The sequence below is a fragment of the Coloeus monedula genome, assembly GCF_965178545.1.
Source record: "Coloeus monedula genome assembly, chromosome: 14".
Taxonomy (NCBI): Eukaryota; Metazoa; Chordata; class Aves; order Passeriformes; family Corvidae; genus Coloeus; species Coloeus monedula.
Genome location: NC_138794.1, coordinates 10,658,087 through 10,682,058, shown reverse-complemented (window position 1 = coordinate 10,682,058; position 23,972 = coordinate 10,658,087). Strand labels below are relative to the sequence as shown.

Below are 23,972 nucleotides of genomic sequence, written 5' to 3'. Positions count from 1 at the left end.
CCGATCTCTGCCTGAGGGGAAGGCGCTATTCCCCACGAACCTTCCCTCGGTCTCTGTCTGAGAAGAAGATGCCACTGCCCCCTGTAACCGCCTTCGGTCTCTACCCGAGGCGAAGGCGCCACTCCCCCAGACCTCCGTCCTTCCTCCCCGTCCCCACGCAACGCGCACCGGCGCCAGCCGCCCCTGCTCCCGGCGGCGCGGGGACCGACGGCTCCGGAGCGGCGCGGGGCGGGCGGAGGCCGCTGCAGGGCGGGGCGGCGGGGCCACGCCGCGGCCCCGGCGGCGGAAGGGGCGACGCCGGCGGGGCGGGCGCTGCCGCCTTGTCGGAGCGGCCGCGCTCGGCAGCCCGTGCCGGGCATGTCAGCGCCCGGCCCCGACCCCGGCGCTGCGGCCCCGGGCGCCAGGGAGGCGGCTCGGCGGGACCCGCTGGCCGCCGACCTGCGGTGCAGCCTGTTTGCCGCCGCGCTGCAGAGCTACAAGCGCGACTCGGCGCTGAGGCCCTTCCCGAGCCGCTACGCCAGCGGCGACACCAAGGACTTCGAGGGGCTGGTGAGTGCCGGGGGCCGGCCCGGGGGAGCTGCCCGCAGAGCCAGGGCACCTCCTCAATGGGGGAGCACGGGCTGCCCGCCGAGGTGAGGGCAGCGACACCGCAGGGTCACGGATAAAGCAGGATCAAGGGTTTATCCAGTCAAGGAATCCAGGTTTAAAAGAGTATTTGGGATTCTGACCGATAAACCCACACTGGGAAACGCCCAGATCCGGTGTGGGCACGTGAAGTAACAAGCGATAGGTAACAGGTAGTGAGGGACAGGACGAGAGGAAGCGGCCTCAAGCTGCTCGAGCATTCCGGAATATTTCTATCCTGAAATGGTGGTCAGGCATTAGAATAGGTTGCCCAGGGAAGTGGTGGAATCACTGTCCCTGTAGGTGTCCAGAAAACACATAGATATGGCACTTGGAGACAGGGTTTAGTGGTGGGCTTGGCAAAAAATAATAACTCAGTAATCTCAGACGTCTTTTCCAGCCTTAATGTTTCTAACATTCTATGAAGTGTTACGAGAGCTTGCCCAACGTGAAATTCAAATTCATATTGAAGGGTTTGCATGTTACATGGCGTGAACACCCCCACGTCAGGCCTGCTGCAGACTGCTTTGTGACAGCTTGTTTTCTCTCAGGAGTCTTGATTGTTCCTGTACAAACCCTACAGATACTGTTGGTAATATCACTGTTTATAACTTGCCTGCTATTTGCTTTCAGAGCAATTGACAGACTTCCCCACAAACTGGATACAAGTGTTTGTATCTCAGAACAGAACCTGTTTTTCAGTTTGTTGGGGTGAAATATTGTTTTGTTTTCACTAGAGGTCCCTGTTCAATCGCAGTGGCACTAAGGAGCTTGTGCTAAATGCCTCTGTTAGCTTGCAGATACCAACGCTCTACCAAGCCTGAAAGAGCTTCTGGAGTCTGTTCCAAATACAGATAAAAGGACGTGGGACCTGTTTAGTTGGATTCTATCATCTAAAGTCTTCATGATACAAAGTACTAAGAAACAGGACGTAAGTTTTGTATTTTGAAAATCTTGATTAGAATTTGGTTTTTAAGGCAAACTTGCACTTCAGAGAATATTTCCTCCTGTCAGAATTAAGTTGGTTATTGTGTGAGCTTGACAGTTGAACATAAATCCATTCTTCTCTGTATATAGAGAGGGGTGTTTTTAAGTAAAATTTTCAGGAATACTGGTTGGAAGAAATAGTTATCACTGTCAGTAGTTGATGATGGGCAGTGATTGTAGTTGGTTACTGCAGTTAACATAACACATACATGCATGGTTTAGACTGAGAGTCCAACTCAGATGTCGTGGAGCTGGGTCCTGCTTGTCACTGAGAAACAGAACTCTTGTCTTCTGCATACTGCCCCAAAAAGGGAAAGGTTCAGAACCACTGAGGCACTTCTGTAACAGGGATCAAAATAGTTGTAGAGATTAGCAGCAAGATGAAAACACCTTCTATTTTCGTGGTTTTTTCTCTTGCAAGATCAGCTGATGAATATATTATTTTAGTAGCCAAGGTAGAATTGTGATATTGTCCTTGCATCATAAACTAATTCATAATTACAATTCAGATTTGGGTTTTTTTCTGGAGAGAAGAATAAGGATTTAACTTTGATAGCAAGAAACCAGTAGAATTTTTACTGTTCACTTACTTTTGAATTGTGACAGTGTTGAATTCTAACTTAGAAAAGTATAATCAGAATACATTAAACAGTATGAAGGGACAGGAAGCAGAATTTCCAGTGAGTAATCTAACCACATAAATCAACACTGATATTCTTTCCTGTTTTTTAAGTATGAGAAGATCCAGGAACTCACAGGGATGTCTGGGGCTGCAGTTCCTGCTCCAGACTACCTCTTTGAGATCGTGTACTGTGATCAAATGAACACCAAGTTTGCTGAGACCAAGGGAGAGCAGGACCTTATCTATGCCTTTCATGGGAGCCGCCTGGAGAACTTCCATTCCATCCTGCACCACGGCCTGCACTGCCACTTGAACAGGGTGAGGCTCCTGCCACTGACACCATCTTCCCTTGGTCACTTGCAGCTGGGGACACTTTTTAAAAATAGGCCCGGATTCCTTTTGGGGTATGAAATGTGCTGATGATCTTGTACTGCTGTTTTCATTTCAGTGTAGGCCTTTGTGGATGGCTGTGTTGGATTTTCTAGTGCAGCCTGAGGGTAAAATCTGGAAGTGGCATGAAACCCTTTTCACCAGCTTGACAATTCATGACTGTCCTTTGCTTCTTTATAAGGAAGTGTAATTCCTCTGAAAATCCTGACCTGTCTGACAGCCTGCAGCTGGGAAGTGCCTGTCTAAAGAGGAGGAGGACAGTGGAGATTTTCTGCCTGGCCTTGTGTTTAGATCAGCAAAGTTTCAGGTGCTACTTGCAAGTGGAGCCTTCTTAAATGGTCTGGTTTAGGGATACAACCCACGGGATTTGCACCTCTTTTGATTTCAGTGGAAGGGCAGTTGAGACTCCTGGCTTTTTGTGTCAGTTGTAAGGCAGCTTTGACACAGCACCTGCTTGACCTAGCAGTCAACCTGGACTATGTTATTTTCCCCACATTCTCGATGAGTAATGGTTTACTGGGTACAATGGACTTACTGGAGTAATAATTTTAGCCAGTGTGGCAAATTGAAAAGTACCTTCCTCTTTTCTAGTAAAGCATGGATTAAAATGAAGTAAAGCCTTGCATTGTTTGGGGAGTTTGGATTACTTGAATGATGACAGTCTCAATAAATTGATGAAATGTCTTTTAAGAACGGTGCAGTCATGTTGATGTAAAATACTTATGCTGGCAAACTAACTCCAAATCCGGGAAAGCATGAATCTGTCCACACCAAATGCTCTGCCAAGCAGCTAATTTGAGGGATGGGAGAGGGCAGCAGCCCCACCCCAAGGAGGTTGTGCCAGGACAAAAACAGCGCGTGGACCAGGCCCAACACGGGTCAGAAAGGCCTTTTGTAATTTACCTTCAGAAGCAGAACTGCCAGTCTGAAAGGAAAGAACATTTGTATGTTGTTTGAGGTTTGCAGTACATGATTTTAGGATAGATTTCTGCTCTGTTTCAGACATCCCTGTTTGGTGAAGGCACCTATCTGACCAGTGACCTGAGCCTGGCTCTGCTGTACAGCCCTCATGGTCTCGGCTGGCAGCGAAGCGCACTGGGCTCTATCCTCAGCTGTGTGGCTGTTTGTGAGATCATTGACCACCCAGATGTAAAGTGTCAGGTGAAGAAGAAAGGTGAGTCTATTACAGTAATAACTGTGTAGTTAGTACATCTGTCCTTCATGTTGTTTTTCTTTCATTATTATCAGTGGCTTCTCGAGCACTGGATGGGAGACTCACCTCCTTGTCACCCTGGTCTGGGCCATAATGTCATCCATTCCAAGGATGACTAGGAGTGGTATAGCCTCAAGCAAACTTCTCAGTCTATTCTTGGATTCAGGGGAATACCAAGACTAGATCTTCAGTTATCTCATTCCCATTCTTCTGGGGGGTGTGTATGGGGGTGTTGGTTGTTTACTTTTTTTGCAGTTACTTGAAGTTCTGCATTTTTTTTTGTTTTCTCTTGCCAATTCAGATTCAGAAGAAATAGACAGAAAAAGAGCAAGAGTGAAAAACAGTGAAGGAGGAGATGTACCACAGAAATACTTTGTTGTCACAAACAACCAGCTCTTACGAGTTAAATACTTACTAGTGTATTCACAGAAGCAGCATAGGAGGTAAGAGTTCAGCTGTCTAGAGGGATGAGCTGCTACAACAGCCAGATAAACACATCTCATTGTTGAAAAACAACAGAAAACAACCAAGAAAGACACACTGCACCACCAGAATTTGTTTTTAGCCCATTGCCTATGGAAATAAGTCTTACACCATCACATTGCCTCTGTCTTGCTCTTTGACACTCCCAGGCTCGGCTAAATTAGCTTTTTTTACCAGACCTGTAAGCACTTAGTGTCTGTGAGAGCTCTAATTATCTGTTTGTGGCAGGAAACCAGGAGTGGATGTCTGGTGAGTGCACCTCTTAAAACTGCCTCAGTTTTAACTCTGCCCTTATCTATCCTAAGTGGCAGTGTTCACTTAGCTAATCAACACATGTACAGGCCAGGCAGCTACAGCTCCAGACCACAGGGAAAGGTGTGAACACGGGGACAAAAGACAGGATTGTGCATGGAGACTTAGGGAAAAGGGATGTGGTGAAAATCAGGCTTTGTTAGTTACATGGATTGTGGAACAACTTTCTGTTTCTATTGCATTTGCTTAAAATATCAAAACCTGAGATACTCTTTGCCAACTATTCATGCATATTTGACAGAATTAATGCACTTTTCCCTTTTCAGGCCTTCTAATGAATCTTCCTGGTTTTACACCCACCGTTTTGCCGTAATGATGATGTTGTACCTGCTGTTGCTGATAGTGATAGGGGCCAGCAACTCGCCAACCTTCATCTACTACTGGCACAGAATGTTTGACTCGGAGAGATGAACCACCCGAGATGATAAACTGTTACTTTCACCATGTGCCTTAAGAATAGCTGATCTGCAATGCACTGCATCTATTCCAGAGCTCTGGAAATAAAGGTGCCTGGAGCTTTCTGGTTCTGTCACCAATACATTAATCCTCATGGCATCTCTGCATTTATTCTTATTTCTGTGTTCCTGGGATTCATGAGGATCCTGAGTACAGCTGAAAAGGATCACAGTGGTGCAGTTTAGCATGAGCCAATCATTAAGGGTCCATGGGAAAAAAGGTTATTTAAGATTAATGAAAACTAAGTGTGCAAACACTCAGGTGTAACTTATTTTCTGTCAAGCTGAAGTATGTTTGCACAAGTTGGAAAGGAGGATTTTTCTGGATGTCAGGCAAAGCAACTTGTTGGGAGTCTTATCAGTATGTTTTCAGAAACTGAATCTAGTGATGTTTGGCATGTATCAATGCAGATGGAATTACTTTTAAACTTTTAAAACTAACTTTGGTCAGGAATTTTTATATTTGAGCATAATGATTGTAAGTTAAAAAAAAACAACAAGAAATAAAACAACCACTAAAATGGAAGAAGTTAAATGGTTTCTAGTGTGTTTTTTCCCCTCTGTAGAACATTGTTGTGTTTTAATCCCAGCTGGCAGCCAAGCACAAATCCAAAACATAGTTACTACACTGCTATGAGGAAAATTCATTCTATCCTGGACAAAAACAGCATAAACATCTACAAGGCTTGTGGTCTCAGCCATGATCTGTCTTATCCTAGCTTACTGTGCAGATTAGACAAAGTCAGGGTTTTCAGCATCAATACTGAATAAGGATTGTTCTTACCAAACTGGGGATTTGTTAGAGAACACACCATGTGCAAGTTAGTAATGCAACATACACAGTGCAACACTCACTCCCTCCTGTCAAGTCATTTGTGTTTGCTGTTGTTAAAAAGCAACCTGCAACTGCCTGAAAGAGAAAAAGGAGCAAAGAACTGTCCTCTGATTAGTGACTGGCCATGGGATAACCCCATGAAGACCCAGGGATTCTAGGCAAAGAGAAGCCAGATCTGTGCCACAGTTCAGTCTCTCAGTCCAACCTTTAGTAGATTTGATAAATGCAGGTTTTCATTGCACAGTGAACCCTAACCACAAAAAAAAAAATCTCATCACATATTTCCAGCAAATGAGTCTGTGATTACTACCTTACTCATTAAATAGTTCAAAGAAAATCTCTTCTTTTCTGATGTTGTTCTAGTACCTAATTGCCAGAAATAATGTCCTGGTAACCAGGTTTTTTTAACTTAAGGCTGACAACAAATTCATTTACAGCGAGCCCTCTTCTTGGTGACTGGAGCTAGACACATTTATCCCAGTTAATTTTGCTGCCAGAACAAATTTATTTATTCACCATACAGCTTGCAAAACAAGAACATTATAATCCAATTCCCCATTGCCTTTTACAGCCCATTAATAATGCTCACTGTCAAAGCACACTCAGCACATCAGCCCAAGAAGTGTCCGTGCTAATTATTGCAGAGATTTGCAATTAAAATATACATAAACTAATAATTTATTGTGCAACAGGTTCAACTTTATAGTAGTTTACTCCTTGATATTTCAATGCAGAAACTTGGGCTTTAAGACACGCACAGGGGTCCTGGGAATATTTGCCCATTTTTGGTCTTCCTCAGCATGTTATATTAAATGTTGCGCAATGTAAATATACAAGTTTATGGGAGGTAATGTGACAGCCAGAAAACCTGGAGGTATTTGATGCTGTCTAAAGGGTAATGGTTTGTTAAAAAGCCTGGCATGTCTGAAAAAACCTCCATCTTTGGGAACAGATGGGCTATTCGGGGCAGTTTGGAAAAGGAGGAGACTGAGCAGCAGTTTGTGGGATGGCTGTCTGCTGGCACTGCAGGGAAAGGCACAAACCTGGGAGTTCCTCAGACAGATGAAAGGAACACAGCAGGGATTTAAAGCTCTTTTCTTAGGATTTCTTTGCATAGGAAAGTTTCTGAGAGTAAGCAAATGAAGTAATAATAGCTCCAGGCTATGTCCCCAGAGAGAAAGCATTGTGGGGGCTCATGGCAGACAGGCACAGTCCAGCTCTGCAATGAAATCAGCAGGTATCAAAGGAAAAAAACCAGCTTTTTCTGCTTTGATCAGTTTGAATAGACCCAAAAAAAAGGAGGTGGCTGCAGGTGGGAGCTGAGTCCTGATGGATGTGTGTGGAGTATGCCTCAGAGAGCTCATAGCCCCATCCCTCATGCTCAGGCCTGCAGGGATTCTGGGCACAGCCTCATCATTGCTTCAGCTGCACAGCTGCAGAGCGGGGCAACAGCAATGGGAAAATATTTTAAATACATTTAAGGTGCTCAGATCCTACCTAGCAGCCTGGCAAAATACTTAATATCCTACTCCCACGCTTGTTTTCTGTGCTCCCTGCTGATTTCAGCATGTGTTTCCCAACGTGGTGAGGTGCAGTCAGCTGGATTAATGCGGGTATTGTGCTGAGTAACTAACAGTATTATGAATTAACCCAAGGTTTGTGTTAGCCTCTTAAGCCACTTGCGTGGTTCTCTGAACATGCACAGTGCTATAAAAACACTAACAGGGAATGAATCAGAATTTCCTCCCCAACAAAGGGCCGCTGTGTTTGGAGCAGGCAGCCCAGGGTGAGGTCGAGGAGTTGTAAAATACAGAGCTACCTGCTTTTATTAAGATATTCATTACATTACTGTGGTGAATATTAAAGAATTGTTACTGAATCAGACAAATCTAATCCTGGCTGGGACTGCAAGAAGTGTGGTAACTGGTGTTTCCTTGGTGGAAATGGGCAGGTTCTGAGGAAGTGGGAGAATTTTCCTCCCACAAGCAGACACAGATAATATATATAAAAAGTATTTTTTGTCTCTCTATGTATTTTAAATATATTTTTATATGGAGATCTCAGGAGCCAGCTGAGGAGAAGGGCAGGTGCTGTTGGAGACAAGGGGTTTGAGGCAATGTGGGGAGAGAGAGGGAAGCCCCACAGAAAGCAGGACCACCCCTACGCAGGGGGGAAAGTGAGACTCTGAGATTCATGCTCCCGATAAGTGATGCAAAAATCTTGTGCTCTCTAAAGTGTGAGCAAATATAAAAAAAGCAGATTCAGAAATGCAAGAATATTCAAAGCAGGCCTGGGCTTTGGTCTACCTCTGGCAAGATCCAGACCTAGACTGATCCCAGCTTGCCCAGGGAGGTGCTGCCCACCTGCTTGCTCCCACTTCCTGCATGCAGTGGGCACATGGCTTGGCAGCACACTCTTCCAGTGACATTTTTCTTCTCTCATGAAAGCTGTCACTTTGGGCACCTTGCCCACACTCCAGGCTCCACAAGATGTCACGTTGAACATCAGCAACAGGAGGGAAGGTATGAAAGAGATGGGCAAAAGGAGCAATGCTGGAGTGCCTGCAATCATCCCAAGAGATGTGCTATGCTTCCCCTCAGGACTAATGTATATATGCTTGCCAGAATTCCCCTTTTCTACTCTTCATAGAGAACTTTTCCAACCTAAATTACTGTAAGATCACCAAGTCCCCCTAAAGCCAAACCTATTTTTGCCTTTTCACTGTACCCATGGGGTGTGAAGATGGTAGATCCTTCCCACAAGGAAAAAAATGTTTCTTGCTCCTCAGAGAAGACCTCTGAGCTCTCCTGTTGCTGGGCAAGAGGAGACATGTGGTCTTAAGTGCATGAGCAATGTTGGATCTGTTCTGTCCCACTCAGCAAAAAGTGGATGAAGACAGTTTTCAGTAGATTAAAGACACTTTTCTGCTTATTCAAGGCTTGCCAGAGAACCAATACACCTTCAAGGCCTGCCTCCCATCAGCAGTATAAACAAAGAGACCAAAGGAATGTCTGATGAATAAATTAGCTTCCCCTACTGCAAGCCTTTCCCATCACCTTTCAAGAAGCCCTTTTTTGCCAGCCTGGCATCAGCCAGCCCCTGCTCTGTTAGCATTGGGTAATTAACATTGAGCAGACTGAGCCCAGGAAAGCCAAACTGCGATTACGCATCTCATTGGAGTTTGGATGCTTCCTAAATGGCTCACACTAATCCCCACCAGTTGGTCTGGACTCCTGCAGTTCTAATTGATTTTTTTTTTTCTCCTCCTTGGGCTACATGTTTAGCATAAATAATAATTAGTACCAGAAAGGCAAAGGCTGAATACCCATGTGCAGCTCAGCATCACCCTGAGCACCGTGGCTTCCCGTGTCCTCATTGCACAGCCTCAGCCAGCCTGCAAGGACTACTTGCCACCCCTCCAATTTTAGTAATTTGTTAGCTGGCACACTGGGAGACCAGTCCAGATCCTTTCTGGCTGATGGGGAGCCAACACTTCTCGGCAACAAGGTTGAGAAAAATCCCCCTCAGTGCCCAAAGGAGACTTGTTTTCTTGAGGGGAAGACATCTCCCAGCTCCCTACACATGCAACCACAGCAAGACAAGAGTTGTTTTTAAAACAAAGCTCTTTCATCCTGATAATGTCCAGATGCTCATTCAAAGCTGCGGTGGCCACAAAAATAGCCAAGGAACTGCCTCCTGCCAAGTCTAGAGCTCCTGAGCTGTCCAAAGGTTTAACTAAACTAAGAAAACAACCACCCACCTGGCTCAAAACTAAATTTCTCTTCAAAAGCAAATCCCACTTTTAATAACAAGCATCAGAGAATGAAAAAAAAGCAATAATCCACTATTTCTAATTACCTGGAAAGGACAACACATTTGAAGAAATGCATCTCTTCAACCCACACCCAGAGAAGAGACCTCTGCCTTCACAAGCAACTTTTGGCACAGTTGTAGAAAGCAAACAACCCATGTTACTCACCACAGCTCAGCTGATCCCTCCAGAAACCCTCCTTGCCCTCACTTGCCTCTGGCACAAAGAGGTGCTGATAGACCCCTGCACCTACCAGCTGCTTCCTATCCCTTCCATCGTTGGGACACCTCGGACAACACCTGTGGGGTGGCTGCACCTGCTCTGCTGGGGCAGAGCCAAGGGGCTGGTGCTGCTTAGAGCAAAGCAAATGTGTCCAGCATGTGGCCTGCAACCTGCCAGCTTGTGCTCTGGGACATGAGGACAGAAAAGTCTAGAGGGCCTGGGCAGTGTCAGGTCTGGTTCTCATTACCCCAAATGCCCTCCCTCCTGGTTTGCCCTGTGTCCCACAGAGCTGCTGTGTAATGATGTGTCTGTCTGTACCATCCCCTTCACACCAGAAAACAGTAGCAGGGACTGTTTTCTCTTCTGGTTGTCTTCAAAAGAGAGAAGAAACCTCACCCCACTCCCCTGTGGTTCTTTGTACCACTCTTGCTTGAGCCCCTCCATCCCCACAGCACTCCCTCCCTCCCCACCACACCTGGAGGATGAATGCCCCTGAATTAATCAACCTCCAGACATTTGGATCTTTCCCAGGGTTTGTCACACAGCCATGGGAGAACCAGGCAGGTTCTGAGTCAGGAGATCTGGAATTTCCAAAGGGCTTTTCCAACAACGGGTGGAGAAAACAGAGTAAAAGCCTGTGATCACACCTTTGCAGCCTCAGGGTGACACCATCCATGCAGCTCTACAGCTGGGTGTAGGTGCAAAGGGCACTTGAAGACCAGCCGCTCCAGAGACATGACCCTGGACCACAGAGGAGATGGCAAATTTCCTCCCAGGGGTTGATGCTGGAAGTGTGGAGAAGCTTGCTCCCAGAATCAGGGCCGGAGCATGCGTTGAGTACAAAAAGAATGTTTTTCTAGTTGTCACAGTGCTGCCAGAATACAGCAGAATGACCATAAATACCCCCAAATATTTTTCACCCTGAGTAAAGGCAGGAGACACATTCTCAGTCTCTGGCCAGAGACCCTCATCCAATAAAGCTGAGTAGGAAACCTCATCATGAAAGTCTCCAGAATGGTCCTACAGGACAAAACATTCCCAAAGCTGTGCCTGCCATCCCCTTGTGGGTATATCTCTTCATCAGACCATGCTGACAGTTGTCCCGTTGGAGCCCCCTGATGCCACCCCACCATTTGCAGCACTGTCCTTGATGTTCTTCTCTGAAGCTGAGATGGGCTTGTGTCTCTTTTGCCTGGTGATGGCTGTTTCAATGCCCCTGAGACACAACTGCACATCCTCCCGAAAGGAGGGTGTGTACAGTCCATAAATTATAGGGTCGGTGCAGGTGTGCAGCAAGCCAAAGAGGAAGAAGCTGTGGTTGACATACTCCGGCATCTTCTGGATCATGGCTGGCTGGAACCAGTACCACAAGCCCAGGAGGTAGTATGGGGTCCAGCAGATGATGAAGGTGGCAACAATCACTATGGTCATCTTGAGGGTCTTCATGCGTGCCTTGGAGATGTGGTCGTTTTGATTTCTTGTCAGACCTGCCAAGGAGAGTCAAAAGGATAGTTGAAGATAGGGGAAAACCAAGACAACACAACCACCCATGACTCTGCTTCTGCCAGAGAGGGGAGACCATCTCATAATCTGGTCCATGTCCCAGAGGAAGAAGACAGCAAGGACTGGGGTCAGTAAGTTTGTGCAAAACCTCTTAGTTGGTTTACCTTTCAAAGGATGTTGTGGCAGACCCAACAACAACTCCAGGATGGAGAAGTTCAGTCATGGAGTCATGGTGGACATTAAAGGGTTGGGATCTACTTACCTTTATTGACCTTTAGCTGCTTACTGATCTCCCAAAGGATCCGGATGTAACAAACGATCATGACGCTCAAGGGGGTGATGTAGAGGGTGGTGAAGGTGAACATGTTGTAGACGGTTTCCTCCCAGTGCGCTCGGAAGCTTCCGTGAGTAACACACTGGGTGAAATTCCCTCCCGGGGCTGTGTTCAGGTGGAAGAGGAAAAGCTGAAATGGAGAACCAAAGAATAACTCAGAGAGGATTTGGAACAGAGCACCACATCCTGGAGATGCTGCTGACTGTGCATGGAGAGCATCTCCCTGCTGTTGTTGGACTGGAAGAGGGGCTCTGGGCACCTAACTCATGGCTTGGTCTGGTGCTGGTGGAGCCCATTGATTGGGATAGACTGCCTGGGGATGTCAGGGTGGAGAAGCCCTTCTCCAAAACCACCCCAGCCTAGGCAAAATCCATGGGGAGGGCACTGAACCTTACCTGGGGCAAAGCTAGGAGCACGCTGCCAGCCCAGGCAGCACGGAGCAGCATCCCATTGTGGTGGTGAGCACGGGAGAATGGATGGAGGATGGCCGCATGCCGGTCCAGGCTGATGACCACCAGCACCAGGGCAGCCGCATACATGGCAAAGAGCTTGAGGAAGTTGAGGATCTTGCAGGAGATGTCCCCTCCATACCACTGAACTGTCACGTTCCATGCCGCATCCAGGGGCATCACCATCACTGTCACTAGCAGGTCGGCCAGTGCCAGGCTGAGGATCAGTGGCTGCACATGGGATTTCCTCCTCTTCCTCAGCAGGCTGCCCAGCACCGCCGTGTTGCTTCCCACCGCCAGCAGGAAGAAGACGGCTGTGATGATCACACGGACCTTCGCTGCTTGAGTGAACTGGGGCTCCACCCAGTACTGGGGGTACCCAGAGGCTGAGACATTGGTGTCCTCCCACACAGACGGGCAGTGGGGAGATGCAGGGAGCTGCTCCTCACTCATCCCCTGCTGAAACACAAGCAGCAAAGTGAAACCCTTCTTAGGGGCTGTGTGGAGTGTACAGCTTCAACATATGGAAAAATGGGGAGATGGTGGGATCTTCACTGGAGGCATCAGCAGCAGTCTGTCCCATCTGTCCTGTCCTGTCCCCTCTGTGTTGACTATTTTGCAAAGCCACCGTGTCCCCCCATCAGGGTGACCCAGCCTGGCCGCCCTCTCTTGCTTACCCCTGCTGTAGCTACAGTGACTGCTCACACAGACATATATTTTTAGCTCTTTGTGAGGTGGCTGAGCAGCTGGGAAAGCAGGCGTGGTGGACAGGACCATGGAACCAGTCTGTCTGCCAGCATCCTGCTGGGAATGGATCATACGAGAGCTGGCTGAGCCTGTGCTGGGACAGCTGTGCTCGATTCAAGGGCTTGTCTTTCCAAAGGGGGTTTGTAAGCAGGGCTCAGCTTTTTAGAAACCCCACAGCCCTTCCCGTTAGTGTGTTAAACCTTAATGGTCCACCTCCATCTCCAGTACTGGATCTGAGGTCGTAGGCAAGAGCAGCTGGGGGTGGCCAGGCAGGGAGAAGGGGGATCCCACGCTGTCCAGCATCTGATAGTGGCTCCTCAGAGAGGATCACAGTGGCTCCTCGGAGAGGATCACAGTCCAGGAGCCTGGACTTTCCCAGGACCTAAGCAGCACCAGCTCAACACCTCTGTCCCCTTTCACGTCTGGAGCCAAAGCAGGAGGGGAGGGGAAGGTAGAACCCTCCCTAAACACGGGGTGGCTGGGGGGTGATGAGCAGTGTGGTGGTCCACACACTTGATTTCATTGCCCTTTTTACCTGAACAGAACTCACATTTTAAGGGCAAATACTTCCAACTTCTGTGGCCATGAGCTGTTTACAGTCCCAGCTGCAGGTACAGCACATCTCTTACTGTTTCAAGCACCTTCCTGTTTGCTGATTCCAAAATCACAGAATCACAGAATGAACTAGGTTGGAAAAGGGCTTTGAGATCAATAATCAAAACAAAGCATTCCTTACCTTTGTACAAAAAACAGGAACAGCAGAGATTAAATCTGTCTCCCCAGCTCTGCAGGATGGAGATGCCAACACCTTGCAGCAATGCACCCTCCTCCAGCCCTACCACCTGCACCCCAAGCCCCCTTCCCCTTGCTGTCTTCACCCCCTCCCTCCCCAAAGACCAACCCAACAAACAAGCAGCAAAAAGAAGGAACAGCTAAAAAGTACCAAGTTGCTTGTCTGCAAGAAACAAGGAGAAATCCATATCCAGGTCAGGATTTATCACAGCTGATGGAAACATACCTGGCATACGCATGCCCTGGTGCTGAGAGAAGATGCTCTGTGTCTTTCCCACGGGTCCCCCACCGCTGCAGTGCTGAGTCAGGATGCTCCAACGTTTCCTTGCATCACATCCCTGCAACAAACCTTGAAGCAGTAAAATTTCCCCTTGCCAGCGGCCAAGCCAGGAGCGACGCTGCTGTTAGCACAGGCGTATGCAGGCATCTGGAGATGGGAATGCTGCTGCAAACACCCCCCTGCACCGGCAAACCAGGAGCAGGGCACACCGAGGTGGGCATCCACAGGCAGCCTGGCTCAGGCAGCCACCATCACCCCTGTCCTTGTCAGCTTAATGAGCTGCCCACTTAATGAGCAAGCAGCGGGGATGATAACAAAGCCACCGTAATGCAAGAAATGGCCAAAATTCAAAACGTTGTGCCAAATGTGGCCCCATCAGGGATAAGCGCCAATACTCCCTGTACTGGTTTGCTATAAATACAGGAAAATGAGTTAATTATCCTGAGAGTTAGTGATGAACGTCCCGTTGCTCAGACAACCGAGAGACTCACAGACACACACACACACACACCTCAGAGATGCTCCAGGACCACACGGGTCCATGGGAGCATCACAGGTACGTGCCTGGACTGGAAATGCTGTAAGGAGGGAATTAATAAGGGGAAATGTGGTTCATTTTGCCATTTTAATGAATACACTTTTTTCCTGCAGTCTGTCAGTTACCATCTTGTTCTTTCTGTATTTCTTGCAGCATAACACAGTGAGAGGGAAGGACCTTGGGAGGGACAAAGAGCTCACAAGAGCCTAAAAAGTACGATGTGCAATGTGAGGGGAGGGAGGGAAACTGAGGACCTCCTGCTCCTCTGGCCAGTAAAAGAGCTGCGGGGGTGAAAGAGGGACAGCCCCAAGCCCTGGTGGGGCCAGCACTGGCAAACACACTCCCAGGGGCTTCACTAGGACTTTAATGACATGCAGATAGACTTCCACATCTTCCAGGCTACTAAATTAAAGAGTACATGGCGTACAGGTCCCTGCAGATCCCAGGCTGGCAGTGAGGGCTCTGCATTATTCCCCAAGAGGAGGAGATTCCCTTCCTGGAATAGGTTTTCCATCATTAGAACTACTCCCACTTATTTCAGGAGGAAATGCCTGAGCTCTGAGGGTGATTGCACCATCTCTGAGGCTGCTGGGCTGGCAGGAGTGCTCCTGGACACAAGTAGAAAAGATATTTTCTTCTTTGTTGGGTTTAAGAGTCAAAATTGTGTGCCAGAGGGACCAGCTCCTGAGACCCAGGAGATGCTGCAGGCACCGGACCATGTTTGCCCTGGAATCCCCTAAACTCTCCATCACTTCTGCATGGAGCTGCCGAAAAGGATCAGGATGGAAACTCTCTGCTCAGAGCCACAGAGGGCAATTCCTGCATCCAAAGTGCTTTACATACAGGAGGAAAGAGAAAAGCAGACCCTGCTGGCACTGCCAGCGAGCACCAGCCAGCCCTGCCACATGGGATGGGACTGTCCCCCTCACCTCCTTACCTGATAGGAGCATCACCCACCAGTGCCTTGGGAACAAGCCTGGCCCTTGGGGGAAAAATAGCACAAAATCCACAAAGAAGTTAGGTGGAAGCCTGTTTGTTCCAGCAGCCACCTCCTCCTGACATTAGGTTCCTGCTTAAAGCTGAGATTAATTCAGCCCCACGCACTCATCCTTATTTTCCCTTTCATTTAGCCCTTTGCACCTGCACGAAAGCAATTAAATAGCAAATCAGGAATGTATTCCCTGTTTGTCCTTTGTCCTGGCTGATGGCCTTTTTGTCTAGAAATGTCCTCTCCATCCCTGGCTGTATGAGGCAAGAGAGGGACAGGATTTTTCTGGGGAACTGTAAGCCTTGCTCATGCCACAACAAAGCCTTTAGTCCCTGTTCGGAGAGGATTTTTTTAGCATACCATCACACAGAAATGTCCTGGGCATGCATTAGCAATAAGTCTTATTTTAAGGGTGGGGTCCCTTATTGAAATGACTGCTTTTCTCTGGTGTTTGCACAGTAACCCCCTTGTGTTTTCTCTCTTTTTCTTTTTTTCTCATCTCCTCAAAGGTCAGTTTGGATGTTGTCTGCATGGCAGCCTTCAGCCGAATCTCTGAACACTGGTTTAACGATCAGAGGGTTTTGGTGTCCAGGATTAGGAAACAGTGCTGGCAGGAAGGGCTTGTTTCCATACATCCCAGCTTGGCTGTTCCCAAAATCTCCTCCTCTTGGGATGCTGCCCCAGTACATCCCCAGAGCTGCAGTCCAGCGCTGGGTCATGAGGGGACATCATCCCCCAGCATCCCCAAATAGGGCTTATCTCCCTATGCTGGAGAGAACAGAAATCAGGAACCACACTGGGTAATACAGTCCCAGTGACAATTTCTGCACAGCAGACCTCAAATAAAAATGCAAGTGCTGTGTTTTTCCATCGGACACCCTGTATATACCAGGATCTCATCCAGGGAGAGCAGTGTGGGATATAATTTCCGTTAACCTATTGCAAACACAGGACACGGAACCTGCTGCTGTTTATCCTGGTAAATCACTGCCAGAGTTTTGGCTTCCCAAAGAGAGAAAAACTTGTATTCATCTCTCTGAGAAAAACTCCAGCTGCTGATTGTTATGGGGGGTAATGATGGGTGATTCTTCAGCTGGACTCATCACCCACACCCTCTCCCCAGGCAGGTGCTTCTGCCGGGCTGGCTGCCCAAAAACTCCCCTTTAGTCAGAAAAACTTAATGATTTCAGTGTTTTTAATGCTGATTCCCCCTCCCGCTACCCCCCCCCCCCCCCCCCCCCCCAGTTCTTCTCCTCCAATCTTTGAATTGTCTTAGGAGCAGCTCGTCCAAGGAAATTTTTGTCTCATACTGGACTTGAAACAGAAAGTCTAGTCAGGGACATCTGACATGCAATGTTTTTGTGAGTAAATACCAGCGTCCATGAAGTCATTTCCCGGGGTTAGAAATGAGCTCACCTCTGGAACAACTTCTCTTCTTACCCAAAGTTCACAAGTCAAGAGATTGGGAAGCTCCCACTTTTCAGCCTTTTCATTAAATAACAGAATCATAAAAATTAGCATGGTGCCACTGTGCTGTAAGTTACAAACAGGTCCAGAACAGGACATCACTCAAAATTCCCCTAAATCTCTGCAGCAAAAGACAGAGACACAAAGCCCAGCGATCACCGGGAATAAACCAGCAACTCATTCTGCCTGCTCAGCCGGCCCTGGCTGCTCTGCCGAACCTGCCAAGGAGGGATGGTGATGGCTGCCCCTCCTGGGGATAATCTGGGTCATCCCATCCCCCTCTTAAAACCCCTTGTTTAAAGCAGAGGGAGGGATCTGTCCTGCCTTCCGGGCTCAATTACTTGGTAAACTGTGCCTTTAGACCATTCATTAGTGAGACAATGCTCTGTTTCTGATTCAGCTTTGTATATCAAAACCTCACTGATAAAAACCCTTCTCCAGGGGGTATCACACCATCGGACAGGGGTACTGGGAAAAACATACTCAAACCTGCTGCAGTTCCCACTTTTTAATACCCTGCCTGGTGCTCCTGATGCAGCTGAGCCCAGATGTCCAGAGCATAATTCCCAGGGGTTCCCTAAGTTTACATCTTCCCATGCAGAGCAGCAGCTCTCAGGATCCTTTCTCCACCTTTCACCAGGACACGTCAACCCGAGCAACATCCCCCTCCTTCATCTCTAAACTGGAAAAGAAAGAGGAGGGAATTCATCATCCCAGACCAAATCCTGAGGTCAAGCTCCACAAAACGTGGTGGGATCTGATGCCAAGTCCCATCTGCTCACCACCAAGCGATAAAACCTGTTTTTGTGTGTGCATCACTGCCCCACTCAGCTCAGCTTCTCCACAGCAGCTTTGCTTTCTTGCCCAGGCTGGAATTTATTTGGGGGGGGAAATTATTTGGGAACTTTCACCTGGCACCCCAGCCCCCAGAAAAGCAAGAAAATCACACACAGGGTCAATGGAGGGACCCTGGGTCCCCTTCAGCTTCAGCACATGCTGACCCAGTCAGGGCTCTCACTGACCTAACTGGTATTTTTCTTGAGCTGGAAGAAATTATGAAATGCCAATGTTTTCGTTGTGACTAACCATGGAAGTGAACAATTTTGCCCTTGTTTTTGGACAGGGTTTAGTTGCTCTCCTTGACTTTGCCTTCTGTGCCTTCTTTTATCCTCATCTTTTCTTACTCCTTGTGGGACCTGTCCATCGTGTTGCTCCAAATATCCTCCTCCCTCCAAGCTCTCAAATAGGATTGTGTGTCCCAAGGCCATATTTCGGTTCTCCTTTTGGATGCTCCTTCCCAAACATTGGCCAAATTCAAGGGCTGGTCTCCTTTGTTGCACTGAGGGAGAGGTGAGACGTGGGGAAAGCTGACATCCCTGTGGGACCCTTGGCAGTGTTACACAGGGCTTGCAGGAGCAAAAAGCAGGGAACACCTCCCCTGACACCTCCTTCCCATGAGCTTCGTATCTCCAAGCAGTTTTCAAGGCTTAAAGATACTCCTGGGTGAACTTTATGCAGGCACATGATCATTCTCTATGCTTTTAGGAAAGGATCAGTGGCTTGGGGGACAGATATCATTAATACTGAATTTAATGAGTCAGAGGGATATAATTTCTGCTCCCCAGCCCTGCTTTTGCCCTCCTGCAAGAAATCTGCTCTGAGCCAAGCCACTGGGGCTGCAGGACCCTAGTGACCATCCCTAAGAGGAACATCAGTGCTGACATCTATCCCCATCCAGATTTGGCCTCCCAGCGAGGTGTTTTGGGGAGCCAGTGCTCAATTTGCTCCTGTTGTTTCTCTGCAGAAGGGCTTATCTCCCACACTGCCTTCCCAACCTGCACCCAGCAGTTTTTGTCTCAGATGGGACAAGGTGCTCACACCTGGAGCTGCCAGCCCTTCCTTCTGCAACTCTTGGCCCCAGAAAACCCTCTGGTGCGCTCCCGGCAAACACACGTTGACCCTCCAGCGAAAGCTGATCTGGCCACATATTCCAGGGGGAATCCCAGCAGTGCTGCAATTAGCTCAGCAGAGACCAGCTTTTCCAAGCATGTCCTTGGCATATTGCATAAGGTCGTGAGATATTTTACATCTCTGGTCGCCCCCATGACCACAGGCACTCCAGGAAGGGGAGGCATTTCCAAGCCCTCTTTTGTCAGTGGGGATGCTTGCAAACTCTTTTGGAGCTGAAACCTGGGGGCAGATCAACCCTGGTTACCCCAGCCCAGGCACGGCTCCCCATTGCTCAGTGCAATAATTACCCTGACATAAATTCCCACATGGTTCAGTGAGAAGTGCCCACTACCCACATAACTCCATCTCTTCCATCTTTCTGCCCATTCCACGTAGAGCCTCATCTGAACACTAAAAAAAACTTTTTAACTCCAAACTTCACTTTCATTCCCATCATTGTTGCCTCTGGTCTGACTTACACAGCCTACGCCTCTCCAATGTGCTGCTAGTGCAATCCCTGCAAAACAGGAGAAAGACAAACTGGAAGAACCAAGCCCTCCCCTGCACACTCATCGATCAGGCAGGATCTTGCTGGTTTTTAGGAAAAACTGGCTGATGTTTTGCTGGTGTAAATCACTGCAAACCTGCCCATCTCAGCTTAGTTCATAGCAAGAAAATGGAGAAAAAGGCACAGATGAGATCAGGGATCACCATCCCACGTGTGGGAGGCTGCTCTTCATGCCAGCACGGGTGCACAGCCTGGACTGCATCCCAGCCCAAAGCCAATACCCATAAACAAGAGCAATAAACCAAGGACTTCTTCAGGAGCAATTAATTACCCAAATCAACATGGACTTTGACACAGGATGGTCTTTGTCCATCCAACCCTGTCCAGAGCTAAAGCAAACAGCTGGTGGACTGTGGGTTGGAGCTCTGCTCCAGCCCTTCCTTTGCAGTGTAAATGTCCCCACTGACGTGCTGTCCTGATTTGGACCTGGCCACATTCCCATCACGCCTGTTCCCATCCTTCGACCGCTTTTACATCATTGATCAGAGGTTGTGCAATAGCTCAGGTGCTGCCACAAGCCCACATCTGCCAGCAGGATGTTCCCCACATGCACCTATGATGCTGCCCTGCAAGTGTCCCTGTGCAGTTAATGCTCTAGGGAGAGGCTGGAATATGCATTATTCATGGCGGGCTTGAAAATAATGGCTTTCTCCATCTCACAAAGAGTTTCTAAATGAGTCAGAATTCTTATTTCTAAATGAGTCAGAACTCCTAATTTCCCCAGCTCAGCAATGCAAGTAAAAAGGGATTCACTACTGAGGCACTTCTGGTACTCTCACAATTCTGCCCCTCCACGCTCTGATGGGAAAGGAAAGACAGCAAATGTGGGCAGGGCACCTAGGAGGGAAATATCAGTGGGACCCTTCTGCAGTCCAGGATATCCCAGTGACCACTGAGTCCCTCCCCAGGGTACGTGGGTCTGTATGTGTGCAGCAGGGATGCAGGTGACAGTCCTTGACCACTCCAATAGCAAACATGCCCTGCAAAAGCACTAGAAGAAGCGCTTTTCCTTTACAGATGGAATCGTGGAACAAAGGGCACCCTCTTTTACATGTCAGGGGTCAGTTGTGTTGTGCTGGTGCCAGCAGACATTTGGGGGTTCAGCATGTGGAAGGTGAACTCAGCACAGCCACAGACACTTACTGTCCCCTCACTCCTGGCTTTTTCACCACTGCAGAAAAAGCCTTCCTGAGCTCCAGAGCTAAAATCAGTCTTTCCCTGGATCCTGGCTCTCCTGGTGTCCCCACTGTGCACTGCATTTTGTATCTGTTCCATAAATGATGTTAGCACTACTGAGCCCCAGTCGAGGCTTTAACTCCCAAGCAAATCCTTCCAGAGGGGAAAAAGTCCACTCACTCCTTTTCTCCCAGTCACAGTCTGTAAATCCTCATCTGCACAATGAAAACAAACTCCAGTAATTCATTTTTTTGGTTCTTTTCCAAAGATTTTAGGCAGCTGGAGTGCGATTTTGTGCTGATGAAGTGGTGGAGGAGGGCTTAAGTGAAACAATATTGTGGTGGCTGCAAGGTTTGCTGGTGTTTCAGAGCTCAGAGGGAACCTCAGGGACCTGCCACATCTCCAAGTTCTCCTACAAACCATGCAAATCGCCACTCCGGCTCCTGGGATAGCAAAACAGGATTTAAAAAACAACATTAGCCACCCCTGGAGCATGGCTGGAGAAGTGCCAGGAGCCAAGTGCTTAATGAAATCCCAGCTCCCAACTCTCCCTTCTAAACCACGCAAACTTCCCCAAAGTGTTTGGGATGGAACAAAGTCATCAATCAGTTATTTTAACTCCCATCTCCGTAAACAGAAGCAAGCCCAGAAACATGCACCAGGGAAAAATAACCGTCAGCTCCCTTTGGCGGAGTGGAGGGGCACAGGGAGGGAGGATGAGGGCAGGTGGCAGGGAACTAAGCACAGCCTTGGCCCAAAAGGGGATTTTACGAGCCCCACAGAGCATTTCACAGACCCCACAGCCTGTGAATTCCACATGCAGCCCTGAGAGCAGCCCCTCCAACCCTGCTGCCCTCCCAGTGTGGTGTAGTTGGCTTTTGGTGATGGTCACTCAGCCCATGCGGTACTAGAAAGGGTGGGACACATGAAGAACCAGGATGAGCATTACTAGCCAGTTTTCCCCTGGATTTATTAGATGAACACAAGAAAAGTTATGGATACAAAGGACTGTGGGAAGGGAGATGCCGCTGCACCATCTGCTGTCACACTCCTCTGACACTGCCCCAGCCTTGGCACTGGTCAGAGGTAGCATTAAGCATGGCAGCATTCACATAAATACCTTATGGCTTTGTAATTATACATCAGTGATGAAACCATGGGAAAAACCGATGAGATTTGGGTAGGCTCCCCAGCATTAATCCAGGAGGGGAATGAGTCCAAGAGGCTGTGGATCTGCTGCTTTCTGATGGGAAGCAGCAGCCTTAGGCAGCTGAAGCCACTGGTGATGGGCAGAAAGATAGGAGCAGTTTGGCCTGGGATTCATCCTTCTCACTGGCCACAGGTGCTACAGCCCTGCAGAGACTACCCAGGGCATGGGGCAGCCCCTGGCTTGTCCTCTCCACCCTATGGGTTGGGGCATCATTCACCTCCAGGCAGATGGAAAGCATCTCCCAGAGCCAGTGGCGCTCAGCACTGGGAACATCTGGGGCTCGTCTCATGCTGTTCCCTCCAAAGTCAGCCACATGTCGGAGCTGCAGCAAGGGATGGTCAAGCCAAGAGAGACTGTGCAAATGAACTTTTCTAGAGACTTGGGGTTTGCATGAACTCATATGTCCCAAACCTTCTTCTGAAGCAGCACACATGTCTCCAGGGCTGGTCTTGAAAGAGACACGCTAGAGAGAAAACAGCCATGCTGAGGAGGCTACAAAATCCCCTGCAGAAATGCCTGCACCCACACTGGGTTAGAGCTATCATCCCATTTCCATAATGTAAGGAATAACATTTTATTCCTTTTGCAGAACAGCACATTTCCTTACCCAGCAGTGAGACACATGGAAATTGATGCCAGGATGTGGGCAAGCAGCCAGTGGGAATGGAGATGTCTTGCCAAGGCATCGATGCTCTGCTTAGTGTGGGTCAGCTGTGGTGGGAGGTAGGTGCCATCTGGGGAAGATTAATTCCTTGCTCTCTGCCTCAGCACCTTTCCCACGCCTTGTCCTCATCATGGCGAGGAAACGGAGATGAGCTCCATGTTTATGTCAGAGATCTGGAGCTTCCAGCTCACTGGGCACTCCTTGCCCACCAGATAAACATTCTGCTGTTTTGGGCACATCTCAGATGTTTTTTCCTTTTCCCTCGTAAACATAAACAGGAGCCGGTGTAGGTCACCACTGATTATTTTTTATGTGACATCTTGATCTGTGTTCCTCCTGCACCACTCCCTTTGGCAGCAGGGCTGACAAGGATTACCATGAGGCAGCTTGGGACACCACTGGCCCCCACCGGCTGCCCTAACACCCATCCCCATTCTTTGGGGGTAGCTCCTGATACAAAGCATATGCTTTCACACCACACTCCTGCAGCAACTGTCTGCACAGTCCAACAGCGCTAGGGCTGCATGCTTGGGTGGCAGTCACTTGCACAAGGCCACATGCTTTCTCAACACCCAGGAGCCCCGAGTCCACAGACCAGCTGCCACAAGTTCCATGAGGAAAATATGGCTGCAGAGGGAGGAAAAACCTGGAAGGCTGAAGCCAGTGTGGGGCAAGCAGGAAACTCTGGTTAGGGGTCATTGCTAGGTCTCCCCATGGCTCGAGGGAGATGCAGTCACATTTAATTACAAGGATGGTCCTGCCTCTGCAGCTCTGTGCTACCCCAGGTGTCCAAACCAATCCCACTGGCTTTGTCTCACATCCTCACAGCATCCTCATTTGACCCCTGCCAGAGCCAGCACAGGGGCAGAGGTTGGCAGGCAGTGCAGAGAACGGTGCCCAGCTGAGCCATACCACACACCTGCAAAATGGGGCAACTCCACATGCACTGCTGGGTGGGCACCACGTTTGTCCCAGACCAGGTAAAGCCAAAAGAGCATCCCCAAAACTCACTGCCTGCTCACCATATCTACACCTTCAACACTCAGCAGCATCTATTTCAGATCCAGACCCCGGGTGAACCACTAACAGTGACGGTGCTGTGCTGCGATGCGGTGCCCACACCGGGACGTGGTACCCACACCGTGCCCTGCCCCGCCACCAGCAGCAGCCGCCACGCCGTGGCATCGCCACAGGTTTCTGTTTACCATCACCTTATTAAGGGATTATTCAAGCTGCGGTTTCCTCGCGCGTCCGATCTGTTTGTGCTCGCGGCCAGTGGCTCGCTGCCATCCCCTAAGCTACACGCCGGGCTATATAAGCGACCTCGCCGCCTCGGCGGCGGGAGGTTTGTA

The 23,972-nt window shown here is 48.8% G+C and overlaps 2 protein-coding genes across 3 annotated transcripts; one reads left to right on the top strand and one right to left on the bottom strand.

Moving 5' to 3' along the window:
* The first annotated feature begins 288 nt into the window (after window positions 1-288).
* On the top strand, window positions 289-5,621 carry PARP16 (poly(ADP-ribose) polymerase family member 16). Of its 2 annotated transcripts, XM_082290538.1 has the most exons (6): window positions 289-549; window positions 1,418-1,555; window positions 2,345-2,551; window positions 3,626-3,797; window positions 4,138-4,279; window positions 4,898-5,621. In XM_082290538.1, the coding sequence occupies exons 1-6, from the start codon at window positions 358-360 to the stop codon at window positions 5,040-5,042; spliced, it is 996 nt and encodes a 331-aa protein (XP_082146664.1). In that variant the 5' UTR covers window positions 289-357; the 3' UTR covers window positions 5,043-5,621. The 2 variants fall into 2 exon arrangements, with proteins under 2 accessions (XP_082146664.1, XP_082146665.1); XM_082290539.1 differs by lacking the exon at window positions 1,418-1,555.
* A 5,413-nt stretch (window positions 5,622-11,034) lies between these two features.
* On the bottom strand, window positions 11,035-12,693 carry LOC309578456 (gonadotropin-releasing hormone II receptor-like; the record flags this gene model as incomplete). Its single annotated transcript, XM_082291111.1, has 3 exons — window positions 11,035-11,441; window positions 11,720-11,921; window positions 12,187-12,693. The coding sequence occupies 3 exons, from the start codon at window positions 12,691-12,693 to the stop codon at window positions 11,035-11,037; spliced, it is 1,116 nt and encodes a 371-aa protein (XP_082147237.1).
* Between the last annotated feature and the right edge of the window lie 11,279 nt (window positions 12,694-23,972).

Bases quoted from the DNA above. Each gene is read 5' to 3' on its own strand.
- PARP16 (XM_082290538.1), top strand. From the start codon at position 358: ATGTCAGCGCCCGGCCCCGACCCCGGCGCTGCGGCCCCGGGCGCCAGG. The intron at 550-1,417 runs GTGAGTGCCGGG...TGCCTCTGTTAG, and splicing joins CCAAGGACTTCGAGGGGCTG to CTTGCAGATACCAACGCTCT. The intron at 1,556-2,344 runs GTAAGTTTTGTA...CTGTTTTTTAAG, and splicing joins AAAGTACTAAGAAACAGGAC to TATGAGAAGATCCAGGAACT.